Source organism: Bubalus bubalis, chromosome 7, assembly GCF_019923935.1.
Source record: "Bubalus bubalis isolate 160015118507 breed Murrah chromosome 7, NDDB_SH_1, whole genome shotgun sequence".
In the NCBI taxonomy this organism is placed as follows: Eukaryota; Metazoa; Chordata; class Mammalia; order Artiodactyla; family Bovidae; genus Bubalus; species Bubalus bubalis.
In genome coordinates, this window is record NC_059163.1 from 39,743,149 (window position 1) to 39,762,643 (window position 19,495).

The 19,495-nt window shown below is 35.7% G+C and overlaps 1 protein-coding gene across 10 annotated transcripts in view; it reads right to left on the reverse strand.

Annotated features, from left to right (window-relative positions):
- ADGRL3 (adhesion G protein-coupled receptor L3) overlaps window positions 1-19,495 on the reverse strand; it is a 955,586-nt gene that overhangs the window by 40,512 nt on the left and 895,579 nt on the right. For all 10 annotated transcript variants that reach the window (XM_044945849.2, XM_044945847.2, XM_044945844.2 and 7 more), the window contains one exon: window positions 5,593-5,718. In XM_044945849.2, coding sequence (XP_044801784.1) covers window positions 5,593-5,718 — 126 coding nt within the window. The remainder of the gene's footprint in view (window positions 1-5,592; window positions 5,719-19,495) is intronic.

Genomic DNA, 19,495 nt, shown 5'->3' on the forward strand with positions numbered 1-19,495 from the left:
TGTCTGTCTAATCAAGGTTATGGCTTTTCCTGTGTTCATGTATAGATGTGAGTGTTGGACTGTGAAGAAAGCTGAGCGCCGAAGAATTGATGTTTTTGAACTGTGGTGTTGGAGAAGACTCTTGAGAGTCCCTTGGACTGCAAGGAGATCCAACCAGCCCATTCTAAAGGAGATCAGCCCTGGGTGGTCTTTGGAGGGAATGATGCTGAAACTGAAACTCCAATACTTTGGCCACCTCATGCGAAGTGTTGACTCATTGGAAAAGACTCTGTGCTGGGAGGGATTGGGGGCAGGAGGAGAAGGGGACAACAGAGGATGAGATGGCTGGATGGCATCACTGACTCGATGGACGTGAGTCTGAGTGAACTCCGGGAGTTGGTGATGGACAGGGAGGCCTGGCGTGCTGCGATTCATGGGGTCGCAAAGAATTGGACACGACTGAAAGACTGAACTGAACTGAGTATTTCTGAGAACACTGCAGTGAAGAAGTGACATCTCAACTGAGAGTTGATGGAATTATGATCATTTTTGCATGTGTGCTCTATTGTGTCTGACTCTGTGACTCCATGGGCTGTAGCCTGCCAGGCTCCTCTGTCCATGGAATTTTCCAGGCAAGAATAGGGAGTGGGTTGTCATTTCCTTCCTCCAGGGGCTCTTGCCCACCTGTGTCTCCTGTGCCTTCTGTATTGACAGGCAAATTCTTTACCATTGAACCACGTGGGAAACCTGCCTATTTTTCAGTTCAGTGCAGTCGCTCAGTTGTGTCCGACTCTTTGCGACCCCATGAATCGCAGCACACCAGGCCTCCCTGACTATTTTTAGGTGACATTTATTTGAGCTGGCCCCATTATCTTCTATTATTATTATATTTTATTAGTCTCTCAACCTGGGCTTGCCACACCAGTTCCCCTGCTCTTACGTAACAAGCCAAGCATGCTTCTGCCTTAGGTTTTGTATGATTATTTCTTCTGCATGGAGTACTCTTTCTCCAGATATGGGTATGGATAACTCTTACATCTCTTTCTACCTTTGCTCAAATACTTTCTCCTTAAAGAGACCTAACTTGATAATCCTATATAGAATTGTATTTCATGCACCCACTCTGAAACTTTTTGCCCTCATAGCTTTACCATTTTATACATACAACATATTATTATAATATAGTTATTTCTTATATTTATATTTAATGTCCAAACAGTAATGTCCATTGTCTGCATATAGGTTTGAGGCTCTAGAAAAACAGAAAGTTTGGGAGTTCCCTGGTTGTTGAATGGTTAGGAATCCACACTTTTCCTGCTGAGGTCCCAGGTTCAATTCCTGGTCAGGGAACTAAGATTCCATTGGCCACATGATGCAGCCAAAAGAAAAAAGTAAAATAAAAATTCTGTCCTTTTTATTCACCTGAAATGGTACCTGATATATAATAATTATTGTGTGTATATAAAATATATATTATAAAAAGACAAATATTTCAGTTAATTCTTCTAGGTTCTCTCACGTATTTTTCATGTATTCACTCACTGAAATCTCCCAAGAATTCCCTGAGGTATGCATTCTCCTATTCATTACAAAATTGAGATTTAGAGGTTAACATGTACAATATCACAGACTTAATAAGTGGTATAACCAATATTTGACTTCAATCATTTGACTCCTGATTTAGGAGTTTAGAACTTATTACACTATATCAAATAATAATTGAAAAAGTAAAAGGAGAAAAGGGTAAAGTATTGCCAGCAGAGAAAAATATATAATATGTAGCATTAAGCTTATACTTAAATGTTCTTGGAAAGGACCAGGACAAGCTTTAGACTATGCCAGTGAATACAAGTTGCAGAAGATTATACACAATAAGATACCATTTTAAAGAAATATTTTAAGAAGGTGAAGTAATTAACATCTTTTGGAGAGGTGAATAAATTTTTAGAATAAGTCATGAAAATGATGAACAAAGGTTAGTTGATTGTCTCTGGTAGAGAGACACAGGGATTGCTTAGGGAGAAGTTACAAGAAGGGAAAAACATATGGCAAGTTCTCTGTTTCCTAAGTTTGATGATGAGTTCACAGGTGTTGATTTTATTACTACACTTCACAATTTCATCTATGGTACATATATTTTTTGTTTAAAATACTGTATAACAAAAGTAAATACATCTACAAATTCAACAAAACAACTGAAAATAGATGAGAGAACAATTAATGAAAGGTCAAGGTGGAAAGAACAATACTTCAGTCAGAGTTTTTATAAACCAGTCTTTTATAAGTGATTACCACTGGGAGATTAATAGATGGAGAGGATTTTTACTTTTTAGTCTTAAAAATCATATCCCTCCATTACGTACACAGTAGCCACATGATTTTATTACATGTGGGTGATTTCCTGTCACCTCCTTTTCTAAATTATATCCTTAACTTACTAAATAGTCAAAATAAAATCAAAACTCCAGTTCTCTTACAAATACCTAAGGATCTGTCTCCAGCTTTCTTCATCTCCCATTCACACACCACTTGAACCAATGACATTCTTCCTACTCCCAAAGTTTCAAGTTCTTACCCACCTAAATGGCTTTATATTTGATGCACTCTCACCTGAAATTCTCTTTCCCTGAACACCCTTCCTGTCATTTCTCCAAACAGTCTTGGCCTAGCACTTAATCCAAGTAACCACCTGTACTTTATGCATCATATGGCTATATTTGTTTCTGCACCAACTTTTATAATCTGATATTTTCTGTTGGTTTATTTGATTGCTAATAAATTTTCTGCCTTTTACAGTTAGTATGAAAGCCCCAGATCTTGGAGGAAGTTGTCTTTTAACCATTTTATCACCAGAGCTTATAATATTGCTTGGCATTTTATAATATAAATCCAATGTTTCTTAACAACAAAAAATAATGATTGTTATTTTAGAAGTTCTCTGATGTGGAAAAAGACACCTATACTCTCAAAATTTTACCTCAGTATCAGTGAGTGTTTTAGATGTTGTGCATGGAATTTCACAGTTAATGTAAAATACTTATAATTTCTACCTAAACAGACTATATTTAAGTAATAGTACTTTGTGTAGTGTTAGACTGTCAAAGTTAAACAGAATTAGTATTAAATTAAGCACAAGAAAACAACGTGAGGTTTTTCTTCCCAATATTATAATTGTGATGTTATAACTATAAAAGTAAAAAAAAAAAAAAAAAGACACAGCTTTAAAATATATACCTGAAATTATAGTCTGCAATAATGCCACTACTAAGTGATATCTATTCCAACTTTTTGAGCATACACAATTTGTCATGTTTTATATACATTAGCTTAATATTCCTAATGACATAAGAAATCAGAAACCACTTTACTTACGAAAAAATTGAGGGCTAATGAGATTTAATGACTTGTTTTGTGTCACAGCTGGTAGGAATATGGCAAGGCTAGAATTAAAACAAGGTCTACACACTCACAAAGTTTATGATTGTTCTTTTAAGCTGCAGTATTTTATCTTGTGGGTTAGAAGTAATGCTAAACATTGCACAACTCTGTTCTAATATAATGCATGAATCTCCGAAATATTATGATTTCACTGAAGACATTTGTCAATAAAATGGCTGTGGGATAATGGTTGATGAGCTCAGTTATATGAAAGGAATGCAGAAACAAATCAAGTTAAATGACATACAGAATCTCAGAAATTTCAATTTAAAATTGTTGAAAAGACTGTTACAAAAAAGAGAGGTAAGAATTTATCAGGTTGAAAATGGAAGGACTGGATCACAAGAAGGTCATACAGAAAGTATCCAGGTGTGCCTCCACTCTTATAGGAAACTCAGATTCTGAATGAAAATTTACTAGTCCTGACTCAGAAATCTCAGTCCATCTAATTTGGTACATTTGCTTCCTTAATTTACAACTTTGCAAACTTACAAAGCCATAGAAATAATAAAATAAATTCAAATTTTAAATAACTGCCTATTATGTGTGGGAATAAGTTCCGTGATTATTATGATAATTTGTGGTTGTTAAGTGTCAAGATAACTTGTCAAAATAAAAATAAACATTCTAAAACTAACATATAACTGATAGGTTTGACAGTTTCATGTTAGTTTTAAAATGTTTAGTTGGAACTATTAGATTGATAGTAGATATGTGGTTTTCTTTATAAAATAAAACATAACTCCTTTAGTGTGATGAAAACATTTCTGAGAATATTGTTTATTATCTTTGGTTTATAAGAGGTTTTCAAGCGCTAGTTCAGTGTGTACAACTGTCCAGCCTGACAATGAATGTGTTTTAGAGAATAAGATATATTAGCTTGGCAAGTGATATAATTAAAACTTACAAGGATATTTAATTTTCTAAGCATATGAATGGAATTGTTTAGGGAAACTGAACCTATTATATTTATAAGCCAATTGGAATTAGTCAAAGAACAAATGATCTTTTTTATTATATATATGTGTATATATATAATTACCAAATTAAAATAAATTAAGTTAGAAGGTTGCATTAATATAGTGAAAATATGCTCTTGATTTATAAATTTATTTTGGAATTTCAATTCAAGTCTTCTTCAGAAAATTTCAATTAACAACACTATAAAAATGATTGTTTTTTCCAATGAATCATATATTCTTAGAAATATTAGTTTGGTAATTGGAACTCAAACTCACTTATGCATGACCCACATATCCTCGAGTTGCTGAAATTTTTACATAGTAATCTTTGGACTGACATTGTGTGGAAAATAGAAGACAAGTTACTTAAAAGTTCAGAATTTCCTTTGAGAGGGGTGATGCAGTCATTATTAATATATCTAGTGCTGATGTTGAAGCTGAAACTCCAATACTTTGGCCACCAGATGCAAAGAGCTGACTCATTTGAAAAGACCCTGATGCTGGGAAAGATTGAGGCAGGAGGAGAAGGGGACGGCAGAGGATGAGATGGTTGGATGGCATCACTGACTGGATGGACATGAGTTTGGGTAAACTCCAAGAGCTGGTGATGGGCAGGGAGGACTGACATGCTGCAGTTCATGGGGTCGCAAAGAATCGGACAAGACTGAGAGACTGAACTGAACTGAACTGAAGTGCTGGACTCATGGGAGCAAGCACTTTGACCAGTTAAATCAATGATGCTATTTTGGTATTCTGAATTGCCCTTTGACCTACTAGCATACAACATGAAATGAGTTATAACTTTCTATTAAAACTATTTAATAAGTAAATATTTTCAGTATACAATAAAGAATTATTAGACTAGTTAAAAGAAGTAATTAACTCAAGAACATTTATGTAAAGTATTACTTTCTTAGAATTTTAGGTGAAATGTCAAATTCCTTTCCTCACCTTCATTTTTCATTCAACTAGGGACAATCTGAAATCATGAATTACTATTCAAACTTAGACTCTAAACTTCAAATTGTTTTGCAGTTTGGTTTCTTAAATTTCTGTCATAACCATTTTCACTTGAGATACACTAGAACAAAACAACAAAATTGTGTTGTGTTAAATGCTTGGGATAGAAAATAAATCTCATCAAGAAAGGACAGCAATTTATAATAGAATACAGAAAAGAGCTATTTCATTTTAATTAACAAATATTGTTTACCTGTGAGCCTGTGGAGTAGCGCCCAGGAGTTCGGGAACCAGATGTTTTCCCTGAGCCGATGGAGCTCTCTGTACTTTTGCCACTACAGCAATGTGTTCGCAGGCATTTCCCATACTCTTTTCGTACCTAGTCAAAAACATTAACTTCTATTAGCAAAGACTTCATTTCGGCTAGAAATATAAAATGTGTGTGAGTTTTATTTTCAGATAATTAAAACATTTTGCCCTACAGATATGAATAAGAAAGTCTGTTCAGAATATATTTTATATGTTTTTTACAATATAAAATAATATCCATACTGTGAAGATTGAAATTTGTATAACTGGACTTTTTAAAACACATAAACACACATATGCCTAATCACACCATAATGATATCTCTTAGTTGAAAAAACAAAAACTTAAGACTTTTCTACACTATTTTTAGCTTCATAGATCTGATACAAAGTATCCCTATTGGTGCAACTATCATTTAGGCAGAGGTCTAGCCAGGAAGTTAGAGAGAAGAGGAAATGGAAAAGGGTGAGAGAGAAAGAAGAGACAAAATATTTAAAGACAGAGCAGAAAAAAAGAATGTGTTGGGCTAAGCATTTTAAAATAATTTATATTTCTTTGAAATGTATTTCTCTTAAAAGAGGTAAATTGTCAATTTGAGAATATAAAATTCAAAATATTTAAAATTTATTCCCTCAAAACGGTGGTGGTTTAGTCACTAAGTCATCTCCAACTCTTACAACCCCATGGACTATAGCCTGCCAGTCTCTTCTGTCAATGGTATTTTTCAGGCAAGAATATTGGAATGGGTTGCCATTTCCTTCTCCAGGGAATCTTCCCAACCCAGGAATTGAACCTGGGTCTCCTGCATTGCAGACAGAGTCTTTACCAACTGAACTATGAGGGAAGACCTTCATCAAAATAGTTCTAATAAATAATTACAGAGAAATATGATTGCTTTCCTATATAGGACTGCACTTAACTAATTAATCCTTGTTGTAGTATAAAAACCACAATATAAAAGGAGATACACATTTTTTAGCTGATACTTTCAAACAAGAAAATATATCAACAATTCTGGGGGAAATCAATTTAATCAAACAAGACTTACAAAAATAAACAGAAATTGTTCTAAATCATATCTCCACTAGTGACATCAAGAAAAATAAATGCCTTACGTTGAGATCTTTAATCCATTTTGAGTTTATTTTTGTGTATGGTGTTAGAAAGTGTTCTAGTGTCATTCTTTTACAAGTGGTTGACCAGATTTCCCAGCACCACTTGTTAAAGAGATTGTCTTTAATCCATTGTATATTCTTGCCTCCTTTGTCAAAGATAAGGTGTCCATATGTGCATGGATTTATCTCTGGGCTTTTTATTTTGTTCCATTGATCTATATTTCTGTCTTTGTGCCAGTACCATACTCTCTTGATAACTGGCTTTGTAGTAGAGCCTGAAGTCTGGTGGGTTGATTCCTGCAGTTCCATTCTTCTTTCCCAAGATCGTTTTGGCTATTCAAGGTTTTTTTGTATTTCCATACAAATTGTGAAATTATTTGTTCTAGCTCTGTGAAGAATACTGTTGGTAGCTTGATAGGGATTGCATTGAATCTATAAATTGCTTTGGGTAGTATACTCATTTTCACTATATTGATTCTTCCAATCCATGAACATGGTATATTTCTCCATCTATTAGTGTCCTCTTTGATTTCTTTCACCAGTGTTTTATAGTTTTCTATATATAGGTCTTTAGTTTCTTTAGGTAGATATATCCCTAAGTATTTTATTCTTTCCGTTGCAATGGTGAATGGAATTGTTTCCTTAATTTCACTTTCTGTTTTCTCATTATTAGTGTATAGGAATGCAAGGGATTTCTGTGTGTTGATTTTATATCCTGCCACTTTACTATAGTCATTGATTAGTTCTAGTAGTTTTCTGGTGGAGTCTTTAGGGTTTTCTATGTAGAGGATCATGTCATCTGCAAATAGTGAGAGTTTTACTTCTTCTTTTCCAATTTGGATTCCTTTTATTTCTTTTTCTGCTCTGATTGCTGTGGCCAAAACTTCCAAAACTATGTTGAATAGTAATGGTGAAAGTGGTCACCCTTGTCTTGTTCCTGACTTTAGAGGAAATGCTTTCAATTTTTCACCATTGAGGATAATGTTTGCTGTGGGTTTGTCATATATAGCTTTTATTATGTTGAGGTATGTTCCTTCTATTCCTGCTTTCTGGAGAGTTTTTATCATAAATGGATGTTGAATTTTGTCAAAGGCTTTCTCTGCATCTATTGAGATATTCATATGGTTTTTATTTTTCAATTTGTTAATGTGGTGTATTACATTGATTGATTTGCAGATATTGAAGAATCCTTGCATCCCTGGGATAAAGCCCACTTGGTCATGGTGTATGATCTTTTGAATGTGTTGTTGGATTCTGATTGCTAGAATTTTGTTAAGGATTTTTGTATCTATGTTCATCAGTGATATTGGCCTGTAGTTTTCTTTTTTTGTGGGATCTTTGTCAGGTTTTGGTATTAGGGTGATGGTGGCCTCATAGAATGAGTTTGGAAGTTTACCTTCCTCTGTAATTTTCTGGAAGAGTTTGAGCAGGATAGGTGTTAGCTCTTCTCTAAATTTTTGGTAGAATTCAGCTGTGAAGCCATTTGGACCTGGGTTTTTGTTTGCTGGAAGATTTTTGATTACAGTTTCAATTTCCGTGTTTGTGATGGGTCTGTTAAGATTTACTATTTCTTCCTGATCGAGTTTTGGAAAGTTGGACATTTCTAAGAATGTGTCCATTTCTTCCATGTTGTCCATTTTATTGGCATATAATTGTTTATAGTAGTCTCTTATGATCTTTTGTATTTCTGTGTTGTCTGTTGTGATCTCTCCATTTTCATTTCTAATTTTATTGATTTGATTTTTCTCCCTTTGTTTCTTGATGAGTCTGGCTAATGGTTTGTCAATTTTATTTATCCTTTCAAAGAACCAGCTTTTGGCTTTGTTGATTTTTGCTATGGTCTCTTTTGTTTCTTCTGCATTTATTTCTGCTCTAATTTTTAAGATTTCTTTCCTTCTACTAACCCTGGGGTTCTTCATTTCTTCCTTTTCTAGTTGCTTTAGGTCTAGAGTTAGGTTATTTATTTGACTTTTTTCTTGTTTCTTGAGGTATGCCTGTATTGCTATGAACTTTCCCCTTAGCACTGCTTTTACAGTGTCCCACAGGTTTGGGGTTGTTGTGTTTTCATTTTCATTCGTTTCTATGCAAATTTTGATTTCTTTTTGATTTCTTCTGTGATTTGTTGGTTATTCAGCAGCGTGTTGTTCAGCCTCCATATGTTGGAATTTTTAATAGTTTTTCTCCTGTAATTGAGATCTAAACTTACTGCATTGTGGTCAGAAAAGATGCTTTGAATGATTTCTATTTTTTTGAATTTACCAAGGCTAGCTTTATGGCCCAGGATGTGATCTATCCTAGAGAAGGTTCCATGTGAGCTTGAGAAAAAGGTGAAATTCATTGTTTTGGGATAAAATGTCCTATAGATATCAATTAGGTCTAACTGGTCTATTGTATCATTTAAAGTTTGTGTTTCCTTGTTAATTTTCTGTTTAGTTGATCTATCCATAGGTGTGAGTGGGGTATTAAAGTCTCCCACTATTATTGTGTTATTGTTAATTTCTCCTTTCATACTTGTTAGCATTTGTCTTACATACTGCGGTGCTCCCGTGTTGGGTGCATATATATTTATAATTGTTATATCTTCTTCTTGGATTGATTCTTTGATCATTATGTAGTGACCATCTTTTTCTCTTTTCACAGCCTTTGTTTTAAAGTCTATTTTATCTGATATGAGTATTGCTACTCCTGCTTTCCTTTGGTCCCTATTTGCATGGAAGATCTTTTTCCAGCCCTTCACTTTCAGTCTGTATGTGTCCCCTGTTTTGAGATGGGTCTCTTGTAGACAACATATGTAGGGGTCTGGTTTTTGTATTCATTCAGCCAGTCTTTGTCTTTTTGTTGGGGCATTCAACCCATTTACGTTTAAGGTAATTACTGATAAGTATGATCCCGTTGCCATGTACTTTATTGTTTTGGGTTTGAATTTATACACCATTTTTGTGTTTCCTGTCTAGAGAATATCCTTTAGTATTTGTTAGAGAGCTGGTTTGGTGGTGCAGAATTCTCTCAGCTTTTGCTTGTCATAGGCAAAACACTCTCTGACATACATCTCAGCAGGATCCTCTATGACCCACCTCCCAGAATATTGGAAATAAAAGCAAAAATAAACAAATGGGACCTAATTAAGCTTAAAAGCTTATGCACATCAAAGGATACTATTAGCAAGGTGAAAAGACAGCCTTCAGAATGGGAGAAAATAATAGCAAATGAAGCAACTGACTAACAACTAATCTCAAAAATATACAAGCAACTCCTACAGCTCAACTCCAGAAAAATAAATGACCCAATCAAAAAATGGGCCAAAGAACTAAATAGACATTTCTCCAAAGAAGACATACAGATGGCTAACAAACACATGAAAAGATGCTCAACATCACTCATTATCAGAGAAATGCAAATCAAAACCACTATGAGGTACCATTTCACGCCAGTCAGAATGGCTGCGATCCAAAAATCTACAAGCAATAAATGCTGGAGAGGTTGTGGAGAAAAGGGAACCCTCTTAGACTGTTGGTGGGAATGCAAACTAGTACAGCCACTATGGAGAACAGTGTGGAGATTCCTTAAAAAACTGGAAATAGAACTGCCTTATGATCTAGCAATCCCACCGCTGGGCATACACACTGAGGAAACCAGAAGGGAAAGAGACACATGTACCCCAATGTTCATCACAGCAGTGTTTATAATAGCCAGGACATGGAAGCAACCTAGATGTCCATCAGCAGATGAATGGATAAGAAAGCAGTGGTACATATACACAATGGAGTATTACTCAGCCATTAAAAAGAATACATTTGAATCAGTTCTAATGAGGTGGATGAAACTGGAGCCTATTATACAGAGTGAAGTAAGCCAGAAAGAAAAACACCAATACAGCATACTAACATATATATGGAATTTAGAAACATGGTAACAATAACCCTGTGTACGAGACAGCAAAAGAAACACTGATGTATAGAACAGTCTTATGGACTCTGTGGGAGAGGGAGAGGGTGGGAAGATTTGGGAGAATGGCATTGAAACATGTAAAATATCATGTATGAAACAAGTTGCCAGTCTAGGTTCGATGCACGATACTGGATGCTTGGGGCTAGTGCACTGGGATGACCCAGAGGGATGGTATGGGGAGGGAGGAGGGAGGAGGGTTCAGGATGGGGAACACATGTATACCTGTGGCGGATTCATTTTGATATTTGGCAAAACTAATACAATTTTGTCAAGTTTAAAAATAAAATAAAATTAAAAAAAAGAAAAATAAATGCCAATTACTTGTTCATCAATTAAAACACATTATAGGATAACTTACTGGTTTTATATTCACAAAGTTTACATTCATTATGAAATAATATTGTATATATATTATCTTTAGCATTTCATTGATTTCACATGAGTTCATAGTTTCCAGAATTTGTGACAATGTAATATTACTTAAAACAAACTTATAAAAACATGCTTTCCTGAGAAATTTTACTTAGAATCAAGAGAAAAATAAGGAGTATGTATGATATATTAAAGTTAGTATTTGAAATTAAACATTATCTCAATATATTACAGTTCATTCCATCTATAATATGGCAAAATCAGAGACTGACTAGATTCAGATTTGTTTGAAGAACTCACATTCACTAAATTATGTGATAGGAACAATGATACAAAGTCATGTCAATCAAAGCATGGAGAAGGAGTGCCTGATAGAAGTAGAGAGGGACCAAGAAAGGCTTTCCAGAGAAGAAGACTTCTGAAATAATCTTCATATGTATACCAATGGCTGATGCATGTTGAGGTTTGAAAGAAATCAAAAAAATTCTGTTAAGCAATTATCCTTCAATTAAAAAATTAATTAATTAATAAATATATATGTTGGAATTTGTTGGTTTAGTGAATTAAGTTGAAAGACAGGATAGATAAGAGAAAAAAGGTGCTCAGTGTGAGCAGAACAAAGAGGCATGATGTGCTAATCTTTAAAGCCTTTCATTGGTTATGCCAAAATTACATATTTTAATATATTTAAATTATATTGTTTCCAACCAAGTTTTTATGCCATTTATCATTAATTAGAAATCATCATTTATATTCACTATTTACAAGCCAATTCATATTTTGTTTTTTAAAATAAGTCTGTGACCACTTCTGTGTGTGTGTTTGTTGAAGACATGTGTGAGGGTGAGATAGGAGGGAGAGATGAAGAAGCTTCTCCATCTTAAACATTCTTTGCTAGGAACTATGCTAGGCTCCTCCCTCAAAATGAATCTAGGAAATAATTATTACTGACATTTTACAAATAAGAACACTAAAAAGATTAAGCAATGAAAGTAAACTGAAAGACTGAAAAGGTTAAGTGATATGCATTATGTGAAAATATCCAAATCTCATAGGTGCTCTATGATCAGAAAGTGCTCACTAAGATGCCACATTTCTAATATTGATATAACCAACATAAGGTATTATATATTATTAATCTATTAGATTATCTCATTCTTTGTCTCTGGAGAAAATGAGGACAAATATTTAATTAGAATTTCAGGAAACTTAAAAATCCCCACTCATAGGGAGGCATTATCAATTACAGTTTAGTAATTTGTATTCAATTTATGAAATATCTCCTAGAACCTAAATTTTCACCATAACCTATATCCTATTTTGTTTTTATTCATGAACTCAACAGGTGATGCTTTTCTCCTTAGAAGAGGATGTGTTTTTTAGTGGAGTGATTTAAACCTAAACAGATATTTTGGGGAGAGAGGGGCTATTAAGAGAAAGAAGAAGAAAGGGAACCACTTCCATTTCTGTTACTTTCAAAGGGAGCAATATTGTATAAGCAGGAATTCACCATGAAAATATACCAAAAAATGTTAAATATTCTGAACTGATTATATAAATAACCAGTAAATAAAGATATCTTGTGATACCTAGTCCCACATTTAGCTATATTACTTACTGAATCATTACAGACTTTATTTTTCTATGATTAGATCCGAAGTGGTGAGCATGTATGTTAAAAAGAAAAAAGCAAAAATAACATGCACCATCTCCATGAGAGGTATCTCTTCATATTATAATATAATTTATTTGACAATTTAGTCATTTGCATATTCTAATCCACTATTTCACATAATACAACATCTTATCCCAATCAGATATGGCATGTGATTATTCAACATGAGGTTGTTCTAAAATAAAGATGGAAAAGAAAATATACCTGCCCAAAGAATATTTCTTTTATACTCTCTGATCAGAAATAAAATAATTATGAAACTTTCTGAGATGTTTCACATAATTAACAACAAAGAAAACGTGACAACCTTAATGATAAAGTAGAGATTCTGGTGACACAATCATACAACCTACACTCTAGAAAATGACTGAGAAGTCAAAGTTTGATTTTTTTTTGTTGTTAATGAGTTGAATCAATCAACAAATAATCCTATAAAACAAATGATCTCAAAAATGGAATATTTTACATTTCTCTACTCAAATATGAGTAACTACATAAGATGAGCATATTATTGAAATCAGTCAGATGGCTTAAGAAAAACCTCCTACAAGAAATAAGACTGTTAAAATGTCCATAAGAACCAAGGCTATCCATAGGTTCAATGCAGTTTCTATAAAAGTTCCAGTATTTTTCACAGATACAGAAAAAGATATCCTTAAATGTATACAGAACCACTAAAGACTCCAAACAGCCAAAGCAATCCTGAGAAGAAAGAACAAAGATGGAGGCATCACATTGCAGACTGCACACCACAGCACAAAACTATAGTAATCACAACAGTACGGTATCGGAAAAATAGATCAATAGACAAGGATCAAATTCTGAAGTGAAAGTCACTCAGTTGTTTCTGACTCTATGTGACCCCATGGACTATACAGTTCATACATTCTGCAGGCCAGAATACTGGAGTGGGCAGCCTTTCCCTTTTCCAGGGGATCTTCGCAACACAGGGATCAAGCCCAGGTCTCCCGCATTGCAGCCAAATTCTTTACCAGCTGAGCTACAATGCAAGCCCAATGAAACAGATTGTGAGCCCATAAATAAACCCTTGTCTATACCTGGTCATAGTAAAAACATCCTCTTGCAACACACAAGAGATGACTCTACACATGGACATCACCAGATAGTCAATACCAAAATCAAATTGATTATATTATTTGCAGCTAAAGTTAGAGAGGCTCTATACAGTCAGCAAACACAAGACCAGGAGCTGACTGTGGCTCAGATCATGAACTGCTTATTGCCAAATTCAGACTTATATTGAAGAAAGTAGGGAAACCAGACCATTCAGGCTTGACTTAAATTGAATCCCTTATAATTATACAGTGGAAGTGACAAATAGATTCCAGGGATTAGATCTGACAGACAGAGAGCCTGAAGAACTATGGATGGTGGTTCATGACATTGAATAGGAGGCAGTTATCAAGACCATCCCCAAGAAAAAGAAATGCAAAAAGGTAAAACTGTTGTCTGAGGTGGCTTTACAAATAGCTGAAAAAAAGAGATGAAAGGCAAAGGAGAAAAGGAAACACATACCCATTTGAATCCAGAGTTCCAATGAATAGCAAGGAGAGATAAGAAAGGCTTCTTCAGTGATCAATGCAAAGAAATAGAGGAAAACAATAGAATGGGAAAGACTAGAGATCTCTTCAAGAAAGTCAGAGATGCCAAGGAAACATTCCATGCGAAGATGGCCACAATAAAAGACAGAAATGGTATGCACCTAACAGATGTAGAAGATATTAAGAAGAGTTGGCAAGAATACACAGAACTACACAAAAAAGATCTTCATAACCCAGGTAACCACAATGTTGTGATCACTCACCTAGAGCCAGACATCCTGGAATGTGAAGTCAAGTGGACCTTAGGAAGCATCACTATGAACAAAGCTAGTGGAGGTGATGGAATTACAGTTGACCTATTTCAAATCCTAAAAGATGATGCTGTGAAAGTGTTGCATTCAATATGCCAGCACATTTGGAAAACTCAGCAGTGGCCACAGGACTGGAAAAGGTCACTTTTCATTCCAATCTCACAGAAAGGTAATGGTAAAGAATGTTCAAACTATGGCACAATTGCACTCATCTCACACACTAGCAAAGTAATGCTCAAAATTCTCCCAGTGAGGCTTCAACAGTATGTAAACTATGAACTTTCAGATGTTCAAGCTAGATTTAGAAAAGGCAGAGGAACCAGAGATCATATTGCCAACACTGCATCATAGAAAAAGCAAGAGAATATCAGAAAAACATCTAGTTCTGCTTTACTGATTATGGCAAAGCCTTTGACTGTGTAGATCACAACAAACTGTGGAAAATTCTTAAAGAGATGGAATACCAAACCACCTGACCTGCCTCCTGAGAAATCTGTATGCAGGTCAAGAAGCATCAGTTAGAACCAGATGTGGAACAACAGACTGGTTCCAAATCATGAAAGGAGTATGTCAAGGCTGTATATTGTCACCCTGCTTATTTAACTTATATACAGACATCATGAGAAATGCCAGGCTGGATGAGGCACAAGCTGGAATTAAGATTGCTGGGAGAAATATCAATAACCTCATATATGCAGATGACACTACCCTTATGGCAGAAAGTGAAGAGGAACTAAAGAACCTCTTGATGAAAGTGAAAAAGAAGAGTGAAAAAGCTGGCTTAAAACTCAACATTCAAAAACAAAGATCATGGCATCCAGTCCCATTACTTCATGACAAATAGTTGGGGAAACTATGGAAAACAGTGAGAGACTTTATTTTTTGGAGGACTCCAAAATCACTGCAGATGGTGACTGCAGCCATGGAATTAAAAGATGCTTGCTCCTTGGAAGAAAAGCTATGACAAACCTAGCATTAAAAAGCAGAGACATTACTTTGCCGACAAAGGTCCATCTAGTCAAAGCTATGATTTTCCAGTAGTCATGTATGGATGTGAGAGTTGGACTATAAATAAAGCTGAGTGCCAAAGAATTAATGCTTTTGAGCTGTGATGTTGGAGAAGACTCTCGAGAGTCCATTGGACTGCCAGGAGATCCAACCAGTGAATCCTAAGGGAAATCAGTCCTGAATATTCATTGGAAGGACTGATGCTGAAGCTGAAACTCTTTGGCCACCAAATAGTTTGGCCACCTGATGCGAAGAATTGATTCCTTGGAAAAGACCCTGATTCTGGGAAAGATTTAAGGTCAGGGGAGAACTGGGCAACAGAGGATGAGATGGTTGGATGGCATCATCGACAAGATGGACATGAGTTTGAGCAAGCTTGAGAGCTGGTGATGGACAGGGAAGCCTGAGGTGCTACAGTCCATGGGTTGCAAAGATCGGACAGAACTAAGCAACTGAACTGGACTGATATGGTTAACTAATATCGATAAGAAAGCTATGAATAAATAATGGGGAAAATACAGTCTCTTAATAAATGGCATTAGGAAAACTGGATAACCACATGTAAATGAAGGAAACTGAACCTCACTATCTTATACGATACACAACATCTAATTTGCGAACTCTTAGTTGCCGTGTGTGAGACCTAGTTTCCTGACTCGGGATCAAACAGGGCCCCCTGCATTGGGAGTGCTGAGTCTTGGCCACTGGACCACCAGGGAATTCCAAGGCCTACTACTACTACTAAGTCACTTCAGTCGTGTCCGACTCTGTGTGACCCCATAGACGGCAGCCCACCAGGCTCCCCCATCCCTGGGATTCTCCAGGCAAGAACACTGGAGTGGGTTGCCATTTCCTTCTCCAATGCATGAAAGTGAAAAGTGAAAGGGAAGTCGCTCACTCGTGTCCGACTCTTCGTGACCCCATGGACGGCAGCCTACCAGGTTCCTCCATCCATGGGATTTTCCAGGCAAGAGTACTAGAGTGGGGTGCCATTGCTTCATTAAATCAGTCAATCAATTTTTTTACAAATTTAAGACACCTGTGGAGAGGAAAAAAAGATGGCACCCCAGAGCTAGAGCAGGTAGAGGGATATGCCAAAGATGGCACCCCTGGTGCCCTCACTGGGGGGCATCCAAAAGCTCTTGGAAGTACATGTTAAGTTAGACACCTGCCCCTTAGGCTGCTTCTGCTTATACATAAGTAAATCAGCCTCTTTTCTCCTGAAGTCTGGTCGCATGAGCAGCTGCAACTGTGCTGGACATGAGGTGGGTTCCAATATAAAAGAAGCTATCTGTGGACTAGTGGAGAGGACTACACCTCACCAAATATGGGAGACCCAGGTTCAATCCCTGGGTTGGGAAGATCCTCTGGAAGAAGAAATGGCAACCTACTCTTTAGTATTCTTGCCTGGAGGAATTCCATGAACAGGGATCGCAAAGACTTGGACACGACTCTGCGACTAACACACACATATAGAAAGAACAAACAACAAAAGAAAAAGTAGTAAGTTGTACTATATCAAACTAAAAAGCTGCTGCACAGCAAAGGAAACAACAGAGTTGAATGGCTATCTACAGAATGGAAGAAAATATTTGCCAATCATACATCTGATAAGTAGTTAACACCAATAATATACAAAGCACTCATACAACTCAAAAGTAGCCCCCCCTACTCAAAAGTAGCCCCCCCCAGTCCAACTAAAAATGGACTAAAGAAGTGAATAGACATTTTTTCTAAGAAGACATGCAAATGGCTAGCTTGAAAAGATGCTCAACATAACTAATTAAAAAAATGAAAATCAAAATCACAATTAGATATCACTTCACATATGTTAGAATGGCTATCATGAAGAAAACAAGAGATAAGAATTGGTGCTTCTCTGGTATCTCAGGGGTAAATAATCTGCCGCAATGCAGGAGACACAGGAGACATATGTTCCATCCCTGGGTCAGGAAGATCCTCTGGAGAAGGAAATGGCAATCCACTCCAGTATTTTTGCTTGGGAAATTTCATGGATAGAGGAGCTTGGTGGGCTATAGCCCATAGGGTTGCAAACAGTTGGACATGACTTAGAGACTAAACCACAATAATAATTGGTGAGAATATGGAGGAAAGAGAGCTATTGTGCCCTGTTGGTGGGAATATAAATAAATACAACTGTTATGGAAAGCAATATGAAAGTGCCTTACAAAATTGAAAATAGAACTACCATATGATTCAGCAATCCCACTTCTGGGCTTATATCCCAAGAAAACAAAAATCAGGATCTTAAAGAGATATCTGCACACCCATATTCACTGAAGCACTATTCACAACAGCCAAGATATAGAAGTAACCAAACTGTCCATCAGTGAATGAATGAATCAAGAAGAAAACTGTAGTTTGCTGTACTCTGTTGTAATGAATCACAAAATTGAACTTGATCACATGTAGTTTTTAAAAATTCACCTCTGTTAAATATGTCCCATATACTAAAACCCATAATTTGTTTTTGGATTCTGAGGTTTGGTATCTCTACCTGGATATCAAAACAGTGATGTGTATTTTGGACATAATAAAATAATAAGGGAAAACTCTAATAGGTACTAGCTAATGAAAATAATCCCAATCAGAATAATTCATGCATAAAGCACAAAAATCTTTTCTGTTCTATAGAAAATTTCAATACGCACATTAAAACAAAATTTCTAGCTAATATAGAAAAGAATCGGCAAATCCAGTTTACTTTATTTGAAAATGTTAGTATAACTACCTATGATGGCCCAATATTCCCTTATTTACATGAACAAATGCTACCTTTTCCTGATTTTGCTTCCACCTTTTTACATATTTCTCTTGACAATCAGTTATGGCTCCTTTCTAACAAAATCTAGAAATCTTTTCAAGTCTTTCTGACTTCTCTGCAGTGTTTTATAATACTGACCACTGTTTACTTCTGGACACTTCCCCCCATCTTTAATTCAGATACTATCTTTTCATTCTTCTCCTCAGACACTTTCTTCCATTTCTATTCTTACTCATCGCTCATGTCTCCAAGTCATCACACTGCCCAAGTGTCATCAACTGCTAGCTGTTTGTATTATAATACCCAATTCTTCATCTTCCTGGGGTATAAGAGGTAGACTATGTTTCCCAGCCTTGCTTGCAGTTTGAGTGGTACTACTGACGGTGTCCTATCTGATGGAATGTGAGTGGAAATGATATGAACCATTTCCAGACTTTTTATACAAGGTCCCCTCTCTTTTTCTCAGATTATCTGCTGGATACCAACACCCAAAGTGTTGGTAAAGGTGTTGGTATCACTATGGAAATAAAATAGTGAGGTTAGTTGAGCTGTCACTGGCTGTGTCCCTCCATTAGGCACCTGCATCAATTGGGCCATGATTAAAAAGAATAAACATTTATTAGGTTAAATGATTGCAATTTGGGGTGTATGCACATTAAGTATTTAGGAAGATTCATCCATTCTAACATCATAACCTGTTTTATGTAACCTACATTAACTGGCCTAAGTCAACATTGTTATTCTAGCCTACATTTAATATCATGCCAGCATATTTTTAATATCTAACATGAATAAAGCTGAAAACAGGATAAAACTGAACTCATCTCAATAAGTGGACACACATTTCTCAAATTTGTTTAGTCTTTCAAACCCAAAATCATACAGACTGATATATTTACTCTTCATTTTCTGAAGAAAAACTGTAGATCTTGTTGTTGCTTAGGGAAAAAAAATCACATTTTCCAATTTCATCTTCAGTGCCACATCTCAATGTATTATAATTATTTTATTAGCTCCACTTTATACATGAGGAAACTGGAGCACATGCATGCTAAATAAATGGCCCAAGGT